At 45.9% G+C, this 15,178-nt stretch overlaps 1 protein-coding gene across 1 annotated transcript; it reads left to right on the top strand.

Moving 5' to 3' along the window:
* Positions 1 to 5,098: 5,098 nt before the first annotated feature.
* On the top strand, positions 5,099 to 11,173 carry LOC132659252 (spermatogenesis-associated protein 31E1-like). Its single transcript, XM_060410763.1, has 2 exons — positions 5,099 to 5,294; positions 5,570 to 11,173. The coding sequence occupies exon 2, from the start codon at positions 5,676 to 5,678 to the stop codon at positions 11,001 to 11,003; it is 5,328 nt and encodes a 1,775-aa protein (XP_060266746.1). The 5' UTR covers positions 5,099 to 5,294; positions 5,570 to 5,675; the 3' UTR covers positions 11,004 to 11,173.
* The last annotated feature ends 4,005 nt before the right edge of the window (positions 11,174 to 15,178 follow it).

The raw sequence follows: 15,178 nt of genomic DNA, 5'->3' as shown, positions 1-15,178 counted from the left end.
CTATGGGGTCGCACAGAGTCGGACACGACTGAAGAGACGCAGCAGCAGCAGCAGCAGCATGTGTACCATGACTTCCCTGGTGGCTCAGATGGTAAAGCGTCTACCTACACTGTGGGAGACGTAGGTTCAGATCCTGGGTCGGGAAGATCTCCTGGAGAAGGAGATGGCAACCCATTCCAGCATTCTTGCCTGGAAAATCCCATGGACAGAAGAGCCTGGTAGGCTACAGTCTATGAGGTTGCAAAGAGTCGGACATGACTAAGCAACTTCACTTTCGTTCTTTCATGTGTACCAAAGGGTTCATAGAATTAGTAATTTGTACTCAAGAAATGATGCTTAAGACCCCCCTCCCCTTTAGTTTTCATTAACTTGCTAAAGAGGCTTGCAGAATTCAGGAAAATACTTATTTCCACCACTTTATTGAAGAATATGATAAAAGATGGGCTTCCCAGGACCTGCCTGCCAGTGCTGGAGACATAAGAGACACGAGTTCGATCCCTGGGTCAGGAAGAACCCCTGGAGGTGGGCACAGCAACTCCCTCCATTATTCTTGCTTGAAGAATCCCCACGGACAGAGGAGCCTGGTAGGCTATAGCCATGGGGTCACAAAGAGTTTGACACAACTAAAGCGACTTAGCACTAGCAACAGTAGCAGTAAAATAAAAGACATATATATATCCTGATGAAGCGATACATAAGTTGATATCTGATAGGGTCTCAAGTTCAGGGAATTCTGTCCCCTTGGACACCCGGAAACTCTCTGAGTTGTATACTTTGGGGATTTTTATGGAGACTTCCTCATGTAGGCATGATCAGTCATTAACTCCACTTTCAGCTCTTCTCCCTTCTCAAGAGAATGGTGGAGTGGAGCTAAAAACATCAAGCCTTCATCATGGCTTGGTCTTTCTGGGGGCCAGTCCTCAGCCAGGAAGTATCCAGGGGCTTACCCAAAGGCATATTATGAGAACAAAAGACACTCCTGACACCCAGAGTGATAATTAAAAGGAAATTACAAGGTTTCAGGAGCTAACTCTCAGGCACTGGTTGAAGAGACCAATATATATTTTTTACTATCTCACAGAATCATATTAGAAGGTGCCCAAGCCTGATTTGAAAGCCTGAATGAAACTTAATCTCAGTCAAAAGTCTCCCTGCAAAGAAGCAGAAATCAGGACCCACCATGATTTCCATTGATTCCAAGTTAGGACCCTCCATGCTCCTCAGATACCCTAATTGTTCACACTGTGGACTGTCATACCCCAGTGACAATATCATGAAGGGTGAAGAGGCTGTAATAAAAGCAACAACAGATGCCAAAGATACATTCTTGAATCTGTACATTCATGACAGTATAACCAAATACATATTTTACATATTAAGAAAAATTAACCAGGTAGTGATTAAAAAATACAGTTCCCTAAGTGAATATCCAATTCCATCTTCCAAAAAGGATGTCCAATGATGTCACAAGGGAATTTACTGTAAGGCTCAAAAGTGCCTTCTCTATAAGGTACAGGCAAGACTCGCAGCTCCAGGGATTTGGAAGGGGTATGAGGGGGCAAGCAAGTGTACACTGAAAAAGAGAATATGTGTAGAACACACAGGAATATGATAATAGGCTACTTAAGATGACTTTAACTCAAGCCTTGACTCCCCAGCCCCAGTGTCCACTCTAAAGATTACGGCTTAAGCTCAGCCAGCCCATTCCTGGCTTCAGGCTGTTCTACACATATTTCTAAACTCTGGAAAATGGAGACTGTCTATTTTGGGCAGAGTAAGAAGCAATGTGATCAAGATATCATACAAAAAATTTAAAGAAAATAACATGTTTTGGATTTAGAAATATTGATATGTCAAAAATGTATGTGTGTGTGTGTGTGTGTGTGTGTGTGTGTGTGTGTGTGTGTGTATACAGCATGGTCCATAAGTTTTTGTGAATTTTTTCCAACTTCATTACTATAAATGCTACTAGCACAAAACATATCATTTAGAGGTTCAATTACTTACCTTTTTATTATACTTAAGTTTTATAAATTTTAAATAATCACTAATTTGAATTTTTATATCAATTACTCTGAGTGAAGCTGGCAAAGGTGGATGGAAACTACAACAAATTTATGCAAAATTAAATATAAAATAAATGTCTATTTCTGGGTTAATGAAAGTAAAAGACTTATCATATGGGGAAAATAGTGGTAACATGAAACAATGGGAATGAATCTAGTGGACATCATGTTAAGTGAAAGTCAGACAGAGAAAGGCATATATTTCTTCTTATCTATTATGTGCAGAATCTACAAAAGAAGTCAGACTTATAGAAACAGAAGTGGTTGGCAGGGGCTGGGGTTGAGGGAAATAGGGAGAGGCGGCTAACAGGGTTTTGACCTTTTGCTATGAGACAAAGGTCTCAGGATCTAATGGTGACTAGAGTTGATAGCACTATATTGTGTAACTGAAATTTTCTGAGGAAGTACAACTTTGATGTAAATATATGAGATGAAAGAAAATGATGAGATTGTGGATAGAAGATATTCTAAGAGTGTAAATCCTTGGAAAACAACCAAAATACTGGGAGAATTTGAGTTTCAAAAGCTATGAAATTGGTTGATTCAAGCCAAGATCTCCAACAGATCTTAGGAACCAGGAAATGTCTGGTCTCCTGGTGGGATGAATAGAAAATTGACTAATGTCTAAAAGGCCCTTGAAGGTAGAGGGGTAGAGTTGTGGTGCTGGATGGTGGGGGAGGGGCTGCTGCCTAGCCCTCTCTCCTGTCCCCTCCCCCACCCACAGGAGCCCTTTGTGACAAGACTGCAGGCTCTGTGATGCCAGGCCTGGGGCTTTAGTCCCCAAGTACAAAACCTGTGCTCAGTTACCTGAAGGCAGCAGTGGGGTTCAGGCAATGGAGAAGTTTCTTCTCTTTTCTCCAAAAAGCACTTTTGACACTTGGTTGAACTCCAGTTACACTGCCTGGAGAATTGAAATCATCCTTGCTGTTCTGTGTGGACTGGGTCTCTTTTTCCTGTTCCTTCCCTACCACCAGAATAATCCATCTTTTCCTCGTCCTAGGAAACGTGGACATAGCAGGAAGGTAAGGACCCCTTGGCCCAGACCCTCAAGCACATGATTTTCTTTTCTATTATCATGTCTACTGTTCTGAACCAACTCAAGAGACTCCTGAGATGGGAAAGAACAGGACATCTATTCTCAAGAAAGAATAGATCATCATCCCTCTAGGGACAAACTAGGCTGGAAAGGGGATCAGTGAAAACTAATTGTGAATCCTAGAGTGAACACTAGGATTTCTATCCAAAGGTCTCAGATCAGTAGTTCAGTTGTGGTTGGGTCTCCAGGGCAAATCCCTGACACAGCGACCAGGAGCCAAGAACTGGATACTGAGTTCATGCTCAGCCAGGAGAAGCCTGCAAACACAACCAGTTCTCCGGCCGTGCATGGGTGTCTCACACAAGGGCTGATCTGAGGACAGTGCTGAGGCCCTGAGGCCTCAGAGCAGGAGCTAGAGTGGGGCCCTGGCTTCAGGAAGCCAAGACCTACCTGATGGAGCTAAGATTCTCCGATAGGTCTCAGAACGTGCGTGTTTCTTCAGCAGAGGAACAGTGACAAACGAAATCCAGGGTGGGTCTCACATAGAAAATTTTTCTCACATCTAGGAAATGTTTTCTAGGAATTAGCTCTCCCAATAATCAAAGAGGAAACCTGGAAATATGTCTGCACAAATACATATAGGCACATTTATGTACATTAATCGGGACTTCAGCACTTGGTGCTTCAACACTTGGTGTTGAAATATGACTCCTTCATTAAATTTTTCATTTACTTTAGAATACTAACATAAGGATCAATAAAACCTGTTTTCTCCTTTAGTTAACAATGTTGTTGGGGTGTGTGTGTGTTTCTGTGAATTATTGAATTAGAGTTGACCTACAATATTGCATTAGTTTTGGATGTACAGGGAAGTGAGATATATATATATATATACATATATATATATATAAAATTATTCTTTTTCATATATATATTCTCTTTTGGATTCTTTTTCATTATGGGTTATTACAAAATATTCGGTATAGTTCCCTGTGCTATATAGTGAGTTCTTGTTGTTTGTCTATTTTGTATATGGTTCAACTACTTTGTTTCATTTTAACTTTTCAACTAGTTTTCTTTTAAATTATTCTTAATGTCTGCCACATGAGAAGAATGTATTCTGTATATGGTAGAAATTAAATTGAATAATTTCCAGCAAATGAAATTATGCAGGTAATTTATGATTTTTTTTCATTTTAAACTACAGGCTGAATAAGAAAGGACAGATAATATAAATATGTATAAACCAGATACATAAAAGGGTTGCAATTCTTTTTAAAAAGGGAGAATCCTTCTTTATGCTCTTCAAAGAAGGAAAACAGAAAATATTTTTATCTGCTTAGAAATGAGTAAAAGGAAAGAAAACCATAGAGCTCTGTTAATGAAATGAAGAAAGTCATATTATATATTGACACTGAGTGTCTGATGCTTGTCTAGAGACGGGAGACTGAGATTTGGGTCACAGGTTCTCATTTTTTCTCTCAGCATCAAAAGGATCTGAGAAGGAGAAGCAGGAGTAGGAAGAGAAGCAGAGCTGTGAGAGGTGAGTTCTGCCATTCAGCTATGTATGCCCTGGATGTTAGCTCCCATGTATCCAGCCCGGAGGGCCCAGAGCCTCTAGTTCTGAGACCAGTGGAAAGTCTTTCCCTAGGGAAGCAGAACCCCCCAGGGAGGCTTCTGGAAAGGAGAGCAGAACCCAGATACTACCCAGATTCCATGTACAGAATGAAGCTGTGACAGGCCTGGATATAAGTGTGGCCCTGCTTATAACCAGGTGCCTGTGGGTTTGGACTAACAGTGCCTGGATTGGGAGGTGGGACTCCAGGTTTGACCATGGACACATTGTTTAACTTTGCTCAGATTTGTCTGTGCAGTGATCCCTGCAGAGGCAGGTGAACACTGCAGGTTGTGAAGGCAGCAAGGGGTAAAGGATATGGAAACATTTGTAAACGATAAACCCTTTCATGAGCATCACCGTCACTGTGAATGATTATGTGGCCTTGGACACTAGTGCTTGGGCTCCAATATCCCAATGGTGACCCCTTAAAGAGATAGTGCACTCAGCCTCCTGTAAGAACCCTAGGAAGGGGCCCCAGCCTTCCTCACCATGACCCAGTCTGCTGATTTTCAGTTTGCAGAGACTGCCTGGAAGAGCTCGAAGGGATCCGCAACCTGGTTTTACTTCTTCAGAGGTAAAGAATCTTCCTCTTCTCTCCTGGGTTGTTCTTCCTTCTAGAATGTCTGGTGTGACCCCAGGGCTGCAAGGCAGCCTGGGACTAAGCTGGGAGGGGAAGCCTTGGGAGTGGGATATGGCTAACGTCCTGGAATGCGGGAAACAGGAGCACTGTGAAGTCACCATGGGGACCGTGCAGGGCTGTGGCTGGAGGTGCCCACCCCTGCCTTGCCTGACATGCCCTCCTGGCCCTGGGGGTTCCTGGCTGCAGCTTGTGCCTTGTGTTCCCTGCAGCCATGTAGGAAGTCTCTCTGCTAAAAGCAGCTTCCATCAGCTCTCCTGGCAAGATCCTCCTGGTGTGGGACAGGAAGCAGCTCCTGCTGGAGCCCACCAACCCAGCATGGAGCCTTTGGAGGAAACTGTTTCTGCCATATCCCCAGCTCCTCTGACCCAGGACCCTGTGCCTTTGGCCTCCACCTTGTCAGCAGAACCTGAAGACAGATCCAACTTGGAGAATATCCCATTTGGTACTGTTGCCAAGAGCTCCCCTCCAGGTAACTCTTTTTTGGCATCTACCATCTCGGCCATGGCAAACCTTGGCCTCTTCACAAGCTACTCCATTTCTTTCCTGTCCTGCTGGTGGGACACTACCAAGACCTTGTTCTTTCCCACCTCATCACAGAGCAAGTCCTGGAAAGAAGACCTGTCCCCCCACTCAACAAAGGCCCCATCCTTGGGGGGCAATATAGACAAGCATGTAGAGATTGGTAGCCCCTCATTTATCAACCATGATGTCCAAAAGCTGCTGGAGATCCTAATCACCAAGAGAGTAGAGCTGAGGATTTGTAAGGAGGGGAAAAAGGACAGGTCATTCTCAGAGCAAATGAGCCCAGACTACCATCTGAACACTTCAGGGAATATGTGGAAATCACTGGGTACTGAGCAGGACATCACAACCCCTCAATCTTTTTGGAACGTGAACGACAAACCAGAGCAGCTACCTGAGCCACAGCAGCTTTTACATCCTGAGAGTCTGAGGGATCACATAGAGCAGAAATACAGCCAGCTCTTCTGGGGTCTCCCCTCTCTGCACAGTGAGTCCCTGGTGGCAGCTGCCCTTGTCCCCGAGAGCTCCTCTCAATCACAGGCACCCTTTATTTTATTCAATGGAATCTCTAATGTCTTTCCAGTCTCAGTTCAACCAGGAATACCTTTAAGTCTTTCCCAGGACCCACTCTTGCCCTGTGCTGGGGCCCAACCCCAGCCTTTCACTCAAAACTTGCCTATGTACCAGCCCCCATCTATGGTTCAGATCCAAGGCCAGCCCTACCTCCCATCTCCTCTCCTCTTCAGACCAACTTATTCTTCACCCCAGGTGAGTACCTGTGGGCTCTACTATTTTCCATTTCAGAACAACCCACTATATTTAACCCCAACTGAAACTCAAAGTTTGGAGTACCCCTTGTTGCAGAAGCAGCTGAAAACTGAGATGCCTTTACCCTCTGTGAACAAGAGATCACAGGAAGTCTTTAGCCAACTCATTCCCAACTGTCCCCAGGACACTGGGGAGCCCCAACCCCAAAGGTTAGTCCCTGGTCCTCATGGAGACTTAATCAAATCTGATCTCCAGAAGCAACATCTTCAAAAGAAGCCCATGGAAGATCAACTCAAGGGGAGACGGCTCCGCAGCATCCACCTGTCTCTACAACTGAGTTCATCTCAGTGCCAATTCCTAGTGACTTATCAGGCCCAGGGCAAGCAAGGATCCTGGCAGCTGACTGCTTTTAGAGGCAAAAGGAGCCAAGACACCCAGAAGACAAGGTCCAAGTGCCCTAGGAGATCCCATCGAAGGAGTCAGATGAAGTTCCAGCTAGAAACAGATTTTAGCGAGGGTCTAAGGCCATGTCTGAGGGGTATCTTGAAAGATCCCTCCAGGTCCAGCTTCCTCAAGAAGTTTCTGCAAACGAACTCTGAGAAGGAGTCAGAAAGATACTTGCTGAGGCCCTCAAAGAGTGACTTGCTGAGGCCCTCGAAAAGTGACTCCAGAAATTACTTACTCGGTGGCCCAGAAAAGAAACATCTAGAAAAAGTCTTAAAAGCCCATTTAGACAAAAAATTGAGGCAAATTGATCAGGGTTTGATCCCTGTGACAGTGCGTCGATCCTGGCTTGCCGCCACCCATGCTTCTTCTAAGACCCACCTTCACAAGGAAATCAGAACTCTAGCATCCTTGAAGCATTGGAAACCCCGTATAAATATCTCCCATGAGATTTCTTTCCTCAGTCCAAGCATTCAACAAATGCTGGAAGCACATATCATAAGGTTTCGGATAAGGCACAGGTGGGACACGTCCAAGCAGGGCTCTGAGCCTATAAATCTCAAACCATCTGAGGCTCAACCCTCGCCCCTTCCAACATCCACATTTTCCCTCTCAGCCATCTGGCAACCTGGGCCACAGTCAAAAACCAATGTTTCTAAGTTCTTAGGAAAACCTCAGCCCCATCAGGGAAAGCAAATGATAACAAAAGCATCAGTTCCCTCCCTGGGGAGTCCCCTCCCAGCTCCCATACCTGCAAGGTGGGATATCCAGAGGGCCCTGGGAAAGACTTCACATGGTGACAGTCGTGGGCCCTCAGAGGCCCCACTGACTGGACAGAAGGGCAGGCCACCTTGTCAGATGCCTGCACCCAACCTCAAGGGTAGAACCCGGCAGAGTGGGACGGTCCTGAGGGCCAGGAAAAGCAGCCTAAAACCCAGTCTCAAAAGGGAAGAGAGTTGGGGTTGGCTCTCAAAATATCCCTGCCATAACGCATTAATACTGGACATGGGCTTAAAGTCCCAATCTTCAAGGTCCAAACAGAAGGCCAAGGAGGACCCTGCCTGGGAAATCTTCTTGGGTCCCACTGTGCCAGTCAACTTCCAAACCAGTAACATGGATCTGAGGAGATCAGATGAGCCAGTCACCAAGAAAACTCTGCCACCACCCACAAACGCAGTTGGCCGATATTCAAAGGAGCCACGTTTTAAAACACAGGTGGCTGGTAAATTTGAGTTTGGAAGCAACTTAGAATCAGAGAACCAGCTTCAAGGCCAGGCCACTGGTGACCTCCTGCAACAGTCTCACACTGATGTCCTGCTGCAAGACTATACCACTGGCATGCTCCTCCAGGACTTTGCCACCAACCTGCTCCTTCAAGACCCTCACACTGATGTGTTCCTTGCTGCAGACATTTTGGCTTCTCACAGGTCAAGTTCCCAGATGGAACATGCTAGTGGGGACACACCAGCTTCACAGGTGCCATACGACCTCAAAGCGAGTGCACAGAGCACCCAGAAACAACAGAAATTCCAAAAGCCAAAGGACCCCTTTAAGAGCCAGAGAGAGATGCTGGCTCCAACCGAAGAATGGAGGGACTTTCAGAGTTTCCAACCAGGAGAACATGAAGAAGTGAGGAGTATCCAGAGACCACAGACACCCAGGAAACCCAAAGTGAGGGACCCACGTAAGGGCCTGTCTGCCTCAGCTGATGATGGGGAGACTTGTGAGAAGCTCGAGCCAGAAGAAGATAGAGAAACCATCAGCCAAGGCAAGATGTTTGCTCCAACTGAGGAGAGGAGAGGTTTTAAGAGACCCCAGCAAGAAGAGGATGAAGACATGAAGAGCAAGAGGGAGATGCTCACCATAATTGATGAATGGAGGAAGGCTAGCAGGCTCCAATCAAGAGGAAAGCAGAAACCAAAAGTGAGGGATCCTTGTAAGGGCCCATTTGCCTCAATTCAGGAGGAGAGGATCTGTGAAAACCTCGAATTAGAAGAGGATGAAGAAATAAACAGCCAAATTGCGATGTGTCCCCCAGCTGGGGAGTGGTGGAGTTTTAACAAACCCCTACCAAGAGGACATCAAGAAACTGAAAGCCAGAGCAAGATATTCACCTCAACTGAAGCCTGTAGGGCTTTTAAGGGATTCCAACCAGGCGAGCCTGAAGAAATGAAGAGCCAGAGGGAGAGGCTTACCCCAGCTGAAGAGTGGAAGAGTATTAGGAGACTCCAACCAGGAGAACAAGACCCGGGGAGTCGTCAACGGCAAGAGAAAAAACAGGAACCCAGGAAGCCAAAAGTGAGGGACCCTTGTAAGGGCCCGTTTGCCTCAATTGATGAGGGGGAGGTCTGTGAGAGGCCTGAATCAGAAGAGGATGAAGAAATGAATAGCCAAAGTGCGATGTGTCCCCCAGCTGGGGAGTGGAGAGGCTTTAAGAAGCCCCCACCAAAAAGACATGAAGAAACCAAAAGCAGCAGTGAGATGCTCACCTCACCTGAGGACTACAGGGCTTTTAAGGGACCCCAACCCAGAAAGTCTGAAGAAGCAAAGAGCCAGAAGATGATAACCCCAGCTGAGGAGTGGAGGAGTGTTAGGAGGCTCCAACCAGGAGAGGAGTGGAGGAGTGTTAGGAGGCTCCAACCAGGAGAACATGAAATAGCAAGTCGTCAACGGCCACAGAAACCCAGGAAGCCAAAAGTGAGGGACCCTTGTAAGGGCCCGTTTGCCTCAGTCGATGAGGGGGAGGTCTGTGAGAGGCCTGAATCAGAAGAGGATGAAGAAATGAATAGCCAAAGTGCGATGTGTCCCCCAGCTGGGGAGTGGAGAGGCTTTAAGAAGCCCCCACCAAAAGGACATGAAGAAACCAAAAGCAGCAGTGAGATGCTCACCTCACCTGAGGACTACAGGGCTTTTAAGGGACCCCAACCCAGAAAGTCTGAAGAAGCAAAGAGCCAGAAGATGATAACCCCAGCTGAGGAGTGGAGGAGTGTTAGGAGGCTCCAACCAGGAGAACATGAAATAGCAAGTCGTCAACGGCCACAGAAACCCAGGAAGCCAAAAGTGAGGGACCCTTGTAAGGGCCCGTTTGCCTCAGTCGATGAGGGGGAGGTCTGTGAGAGGCCCAAACCAGAAGAAGATGAAGAAATGCATAGCCAAAGCAGGATGTTGGCCCCACCTGATGAGAGGAAGGGCAATTGGAGGCCCAAATTGGGACAGTATGAAGAAAGGCTTTCAGGACTAAGAGCTTCTCATACCAGTGTGATGAGCCAGTCTCCTCAGGCGAGGGAAACAGAGTCTCTTGGGAGCAAATACCTTCATTTCTCACCAGAAGAGGAACGACTTTTAGCAGAAAGCTACTTGAAAAAAAGGATGAGGCACTTTCTGCAGTGTCTTAGCCCCAATAAAAAAGACAAACAAATAGAAGAAACCTTTCAAAAAGGCAGGCCTGCATCAGCGGCTGCTCAGTGCCAGGAACAAATCAAAGACAAATTCATTGTAGATGGCAAGATTATTGATCCTGAGGTGATTGGAACAGTTGTTGGACAAATCCTGGTAGAGAAATTGGGTCTTCAACAAGGAACCAACGCCTCAGAAGTAAATCACCACAGAGAACAGCTTCAGGCCCTAGAGGGTGGGCATTCCCATCACCACAGGACTCTCTCTTCCTCAGAACAGAGAAAAATGTTGAAAAACCCAGTGCACAGTCACCAAGCCAATCCCAAGGACCACAGGCATCTTAGCAAGATCAGGCATACCAGAGACAGGGGTGACAGGTGGGCCTTCCCACCCAGGGAGCCAGAGTCCTCAGTCAGACCCTGCCAGCATGGTCCAAGGGTGGAAAGGGACTCAGAGGACCTGCACCATTGGCCAATATGCTGGCCTCAAAGATGTGTCTCCTCTGGTCAATAGGAGCATGCTCCTCATGCCTCTCCTGGTAGGAAAATGTTTTGTACAAGAAAAAATTCAGTACCTGCAAAGAAAACCTGTTTTTCCTCATGTTGTACATCATCTATGTTCTAAAGTCTGCTTCCTACTGCAACTTTTTAGTTATTTCTCCCAAATAAAATTTTTTTTTCTCATGAAAGGTGGTGGCCTCCATCTGTGCCCTGCTTGGAGGGAGGGAAGGGCTCAGGGTCCACTCTTGCCAGCTGCCTGCTTTGACTTCCAGATGGGAGGGGGCTATGGAGGGAGGGTGACCCCAGTGTGCACCCCAATTCCCTCACTGCACTTGAATGTTTCCATAATCACAGCATTACAGAAACAAGCAACAGCATTCAGGTGAACTAAACCTAAAGACCTCTCCCTTCTCAGGATCCAGCTCAGTCCTCTTCACCTCTCTCTACCTTGAACTTGTGGGGCTTTAGGGGAGGGGTTTGCAGAGACTGAAATTCCCCTCCGGCTCAGAAAGTGTCAGACATAAGCTCACATGTCAGAATAAGGAGGGGAGTTTGAGGGCAGTGCTGGCTCTGAGTCCAGGGTGGGAGAAACCTCATCCCCACTTCTTGTCGGGATTAGATGACACCTGTCTTAGAAGCCCCTTCTCTCCCTGATGGAGCTGGGATTGAAATGGGCCAGGTCTGTCACCCTTCCTGTCTTTCTCGTGCTCTGGAGCAGATGCGAGGATGAGGACCACACTCTCAGCTCCTTCCCTGGAGGATAGAACAGCCCTGATCATAGTACCCACCTTCCATGGGTGAACGTGCAGGGGGGTGACGGTGTGTGCAGTCACCAGGGCCAGGCCCCCAGAGGCAGCAGAGCCTCTGAAAAAGGAAGCTTCACTTCTCCACAATGTAAATAATCAGATTTCACAGGACCAGGAGCTCAGGACAGACTTGTGGTCTGTGACCTCTACCTATATGTGTGGCCCAGGGACTTAACAGGCCAAGGGACTGTGCAGGGGTCATAGCAAATCTCACCTTCTCTCAGCCTTGCTCACCCCAGAGCCCAGAGAGGGAAGAAACCAGCAGACAAGATGTGTCACGCAGCAGGTGGGAAGGGACCTATGGAGAAGGGTGCTGTCAGCTTTCGTACCTGGGCCCATCCACACAATAAACCAGGGAGACAGGAGCAGTTCTCTAGAGTGATTCAGGGCTCTGTGTCATAGTCACTACTGCAGCAGAGAGACCTGCTCCAGGAGGGGTCCTTGATCCAGGAGATAGCAGGAATGGGGCTGCCCGCATGCCTGTAAGGACCCCATATGTGAGACCAGGACTGGGTTGGTGTGGGGCAGAGGGCACAGGTCTGCTTGTGCTGTGGGTTCTTCCTGGAGCCAGGTTCTGCCTGGGCCCCATCCTCCAGGGTGGGCACAGCAGTGGGGGCTCAGCCAGGGTCTGAGGGAAGGGCTGGGACCCAGGCCACAGAGTGACCTCCAGAGCTCGGGGGAGAGGACACAGAGCATGGACCCTGAGCTTGGCTGCCACCTGGTTCTCTTAGAGACGCTGAGAGGTGAGTGCCGGGGGTGAGGGGAGTTGAAACCCACCCTCTGTGGGGAGAAGTGACACAGAGGAACACTGACAGAACAGCAAGAGCTAAGAAGGAGCAAGTCCCTGAGCCCTTCTCCTGCCCCGAAGTGCAGAACAGACAGAGATCGAAGACCGCCCACTTAGTGTCCCCACACAAAGACCCACACTGACCCCACACAGGGACCTCCCACAGACCCACACTGACCCCACATACAGACCCACACACAGAGGAGGCCAGTGCTCCACCCAGACCACAGAGCCCCCACCAACAGTGACCCCACATCCATTCACAGGAGCCTGAGCAGCCAGCGACAGCCCCTCCAAGTGGATCCTAAGCCATGAAGCAAACTGAAGGTGCAGGAGGAGATCAGTACCAGTGTCCCCCAGAGAAAATTCTTCAGTATTTGTTTTCTTCTTGGATATTTTTAAATTACTACTGGAAAAAAGAGTTAGAGTTTCCCCATGAAAATGCGCAAAATCCTTTCCTTCACAGGTTTTCATTGGCTTGAGCCCTGACTCACAGTTGAGAGAATGACAAATTTTGAAAAAAAGCAAAACTCTTCCAGCATCTAATGAGGGTGAATCTATGTCCAATTTTAGTTATTATTCAGTCAAATGGCATCAGGGGGTTGTGTGCTTTGTTGTGTTGGGGACAACTTCCTGCACTCAGAGTGACTTCTTTCCTTTGGACGCATGATGTAGAGAGGCCTACAGCAAGTGGGATCCAGGATGAAATGAACCAGCCAAGAGGCATCTGACACCTGTTTTCTAGCTGTGCTGATGGAACGTGATTTCACACAGAATAGCTTGTGTTAGGCTTGTGACGTTTGCTGTAGTTTTCAATGAAACAAGCCATCTTATCAAACACATGAAGCTTATTCACAAATGAGACAGATTTTTGGTAATATCTCTATTACATCCTCTGGCATATTTGTACTTACGGCTCAATATTAAATGATGCTGTTTATCTTACTCTTAAAATATAGGCGTACAGTCAGGTAGTTGTATGGTATGCATGCCTCTAGAATATGAAAAAAATCCTAGTGTTTATCTGTGATGGCTTAAACCTCTCAGCCATTTAGAAGGATTCACATCTTACATAATTGTAAGAAATGTGAGTTTTCCAAGAATCAGGAAATTTATATTTGTTATAGGGCTATCAAAAGGATGCATTGCTTAAAAGAATCTTGAAATCTTAGAAAATATTTCCCTTAATTGGTGTTTGAAATACATGTTACATCAAAAACTTAAGATTTGGCATTTTGACAACTATTAAAGAAACATTTCTATTATAAAAAGAATAATAGAGGTCTCACTGTAAGCATAATACTTTCCAAATTGTGCACTCAGTTATGACTACATATTTCTCACTGGTCATAAAAATTATGTTGCCCTTGACATGATAAAATCTAGATAATGAACAAATGTCAAGTATATATGTGCTTATGTTGCCCTTGACATGGTAAAATCTAGATAATGAACAGATGTCAAGTACATATGTGCTTAAGTTTCTCAGGTCACACTTTGGGATGATAATGTCATTGTCCTTTCTCTCAAAAGAGAAGAATGAGTTAATGTGAGGCTCTGTGGGTGTATTTTTTTAAGTAAAAAAGTTCAGGTTGTAAAATATTTTGCAAAATCATAGCTATTCAATTTTTGAGATTTGCTCCTTTTGTGATATTTTATGTCGCTGAATCACAGAACTATGGAAAATGGCCACAGATGTCCTCTAATGGCCAATGAATAGTATTTACTAACTAGAGTTGCTCATTTTCCTATAGAAACCCACACCTAAAACATCTCACAATCACAGAAATGATTCTTTCTTTTTGGAAATTTAAGCCAATATTTCTATGGAGCCAAAGATGGAGAAGCTCTATGCAGTCAACAAAAACAAGACCAGAAGCTGACTGTGGCTCAGATCATGAACTCCTTATTGCCAAATTCAGACTTAAATTAAAGAAAGTTTAGGGAAAACCGCTAGACCATTCACGTATGACCTAAATCAAATCCCCTATGATTATATAGTGGAAGTGAGAAATAGATTTAAGGGACTAGATCCGATAGATAGAGTGCCTGATGAACTATGGAATGAGGTTCATAACATTGTACAAGAGACAGGGATCAAGACCATCCCCATGGAAAATAAATGCAAAAAAGCAAAATGGCTGTCTGGGGAGGCCTTACAAATAGCTGTGAAAAGAAGAGAAGTGAAAAGCAAAGGAGAAAAGGAAAGATATAAGCATCTGAATGCAGAGTTCCAGAGAATAATAAGAAGAGATAAGAAAGCCTTCTTCAGCGATCAATGCAAAGAAATAGAGGAAAAGAACAGAATGGGAAAGACTAGAGATCTCTTCAAGAAAATTAGAGATACCAAGGGAACACTTCATGCAAAGATGGGCTCGATAAAGGACAGAAATGGTATAGACCTAACAGAAGAAAAAGATATTAAGAAGAGGTGGCAAGAATACACAGAAGAACTGTACAAAAAAGATCTTCATGACCCAGATAATCATGATGGTGTGATCACTAATCTAGAGCCAGACATCTTGGAAAGTGAAGTCAAGTGGGCCTTAGAAAGCATCACTATGAACAAAGCTAGTGGAGGTGATGGAATTCCAG

The sequence above is a fragment of the Ovis aries genome, chromosome 2, assembly GCF_016772045.2.
Source record: "Ovis aries strain OAR_USU_Benz2616 breed Rambouillet chromosome 2, ARS-UI_Ramb_v3.0, whole genome shotgun sequence".
NCBI lineage: Eukaryota > Metazoa > Chordata > Mammalia > Artiodactyla > Bovidae > Ovis > Ovis aries.
The sequence above is the reverse complement of the archived record's forward strand: the minus strand, read 5'-3'. Positions and strand labels throughout refer to the sequence as shown.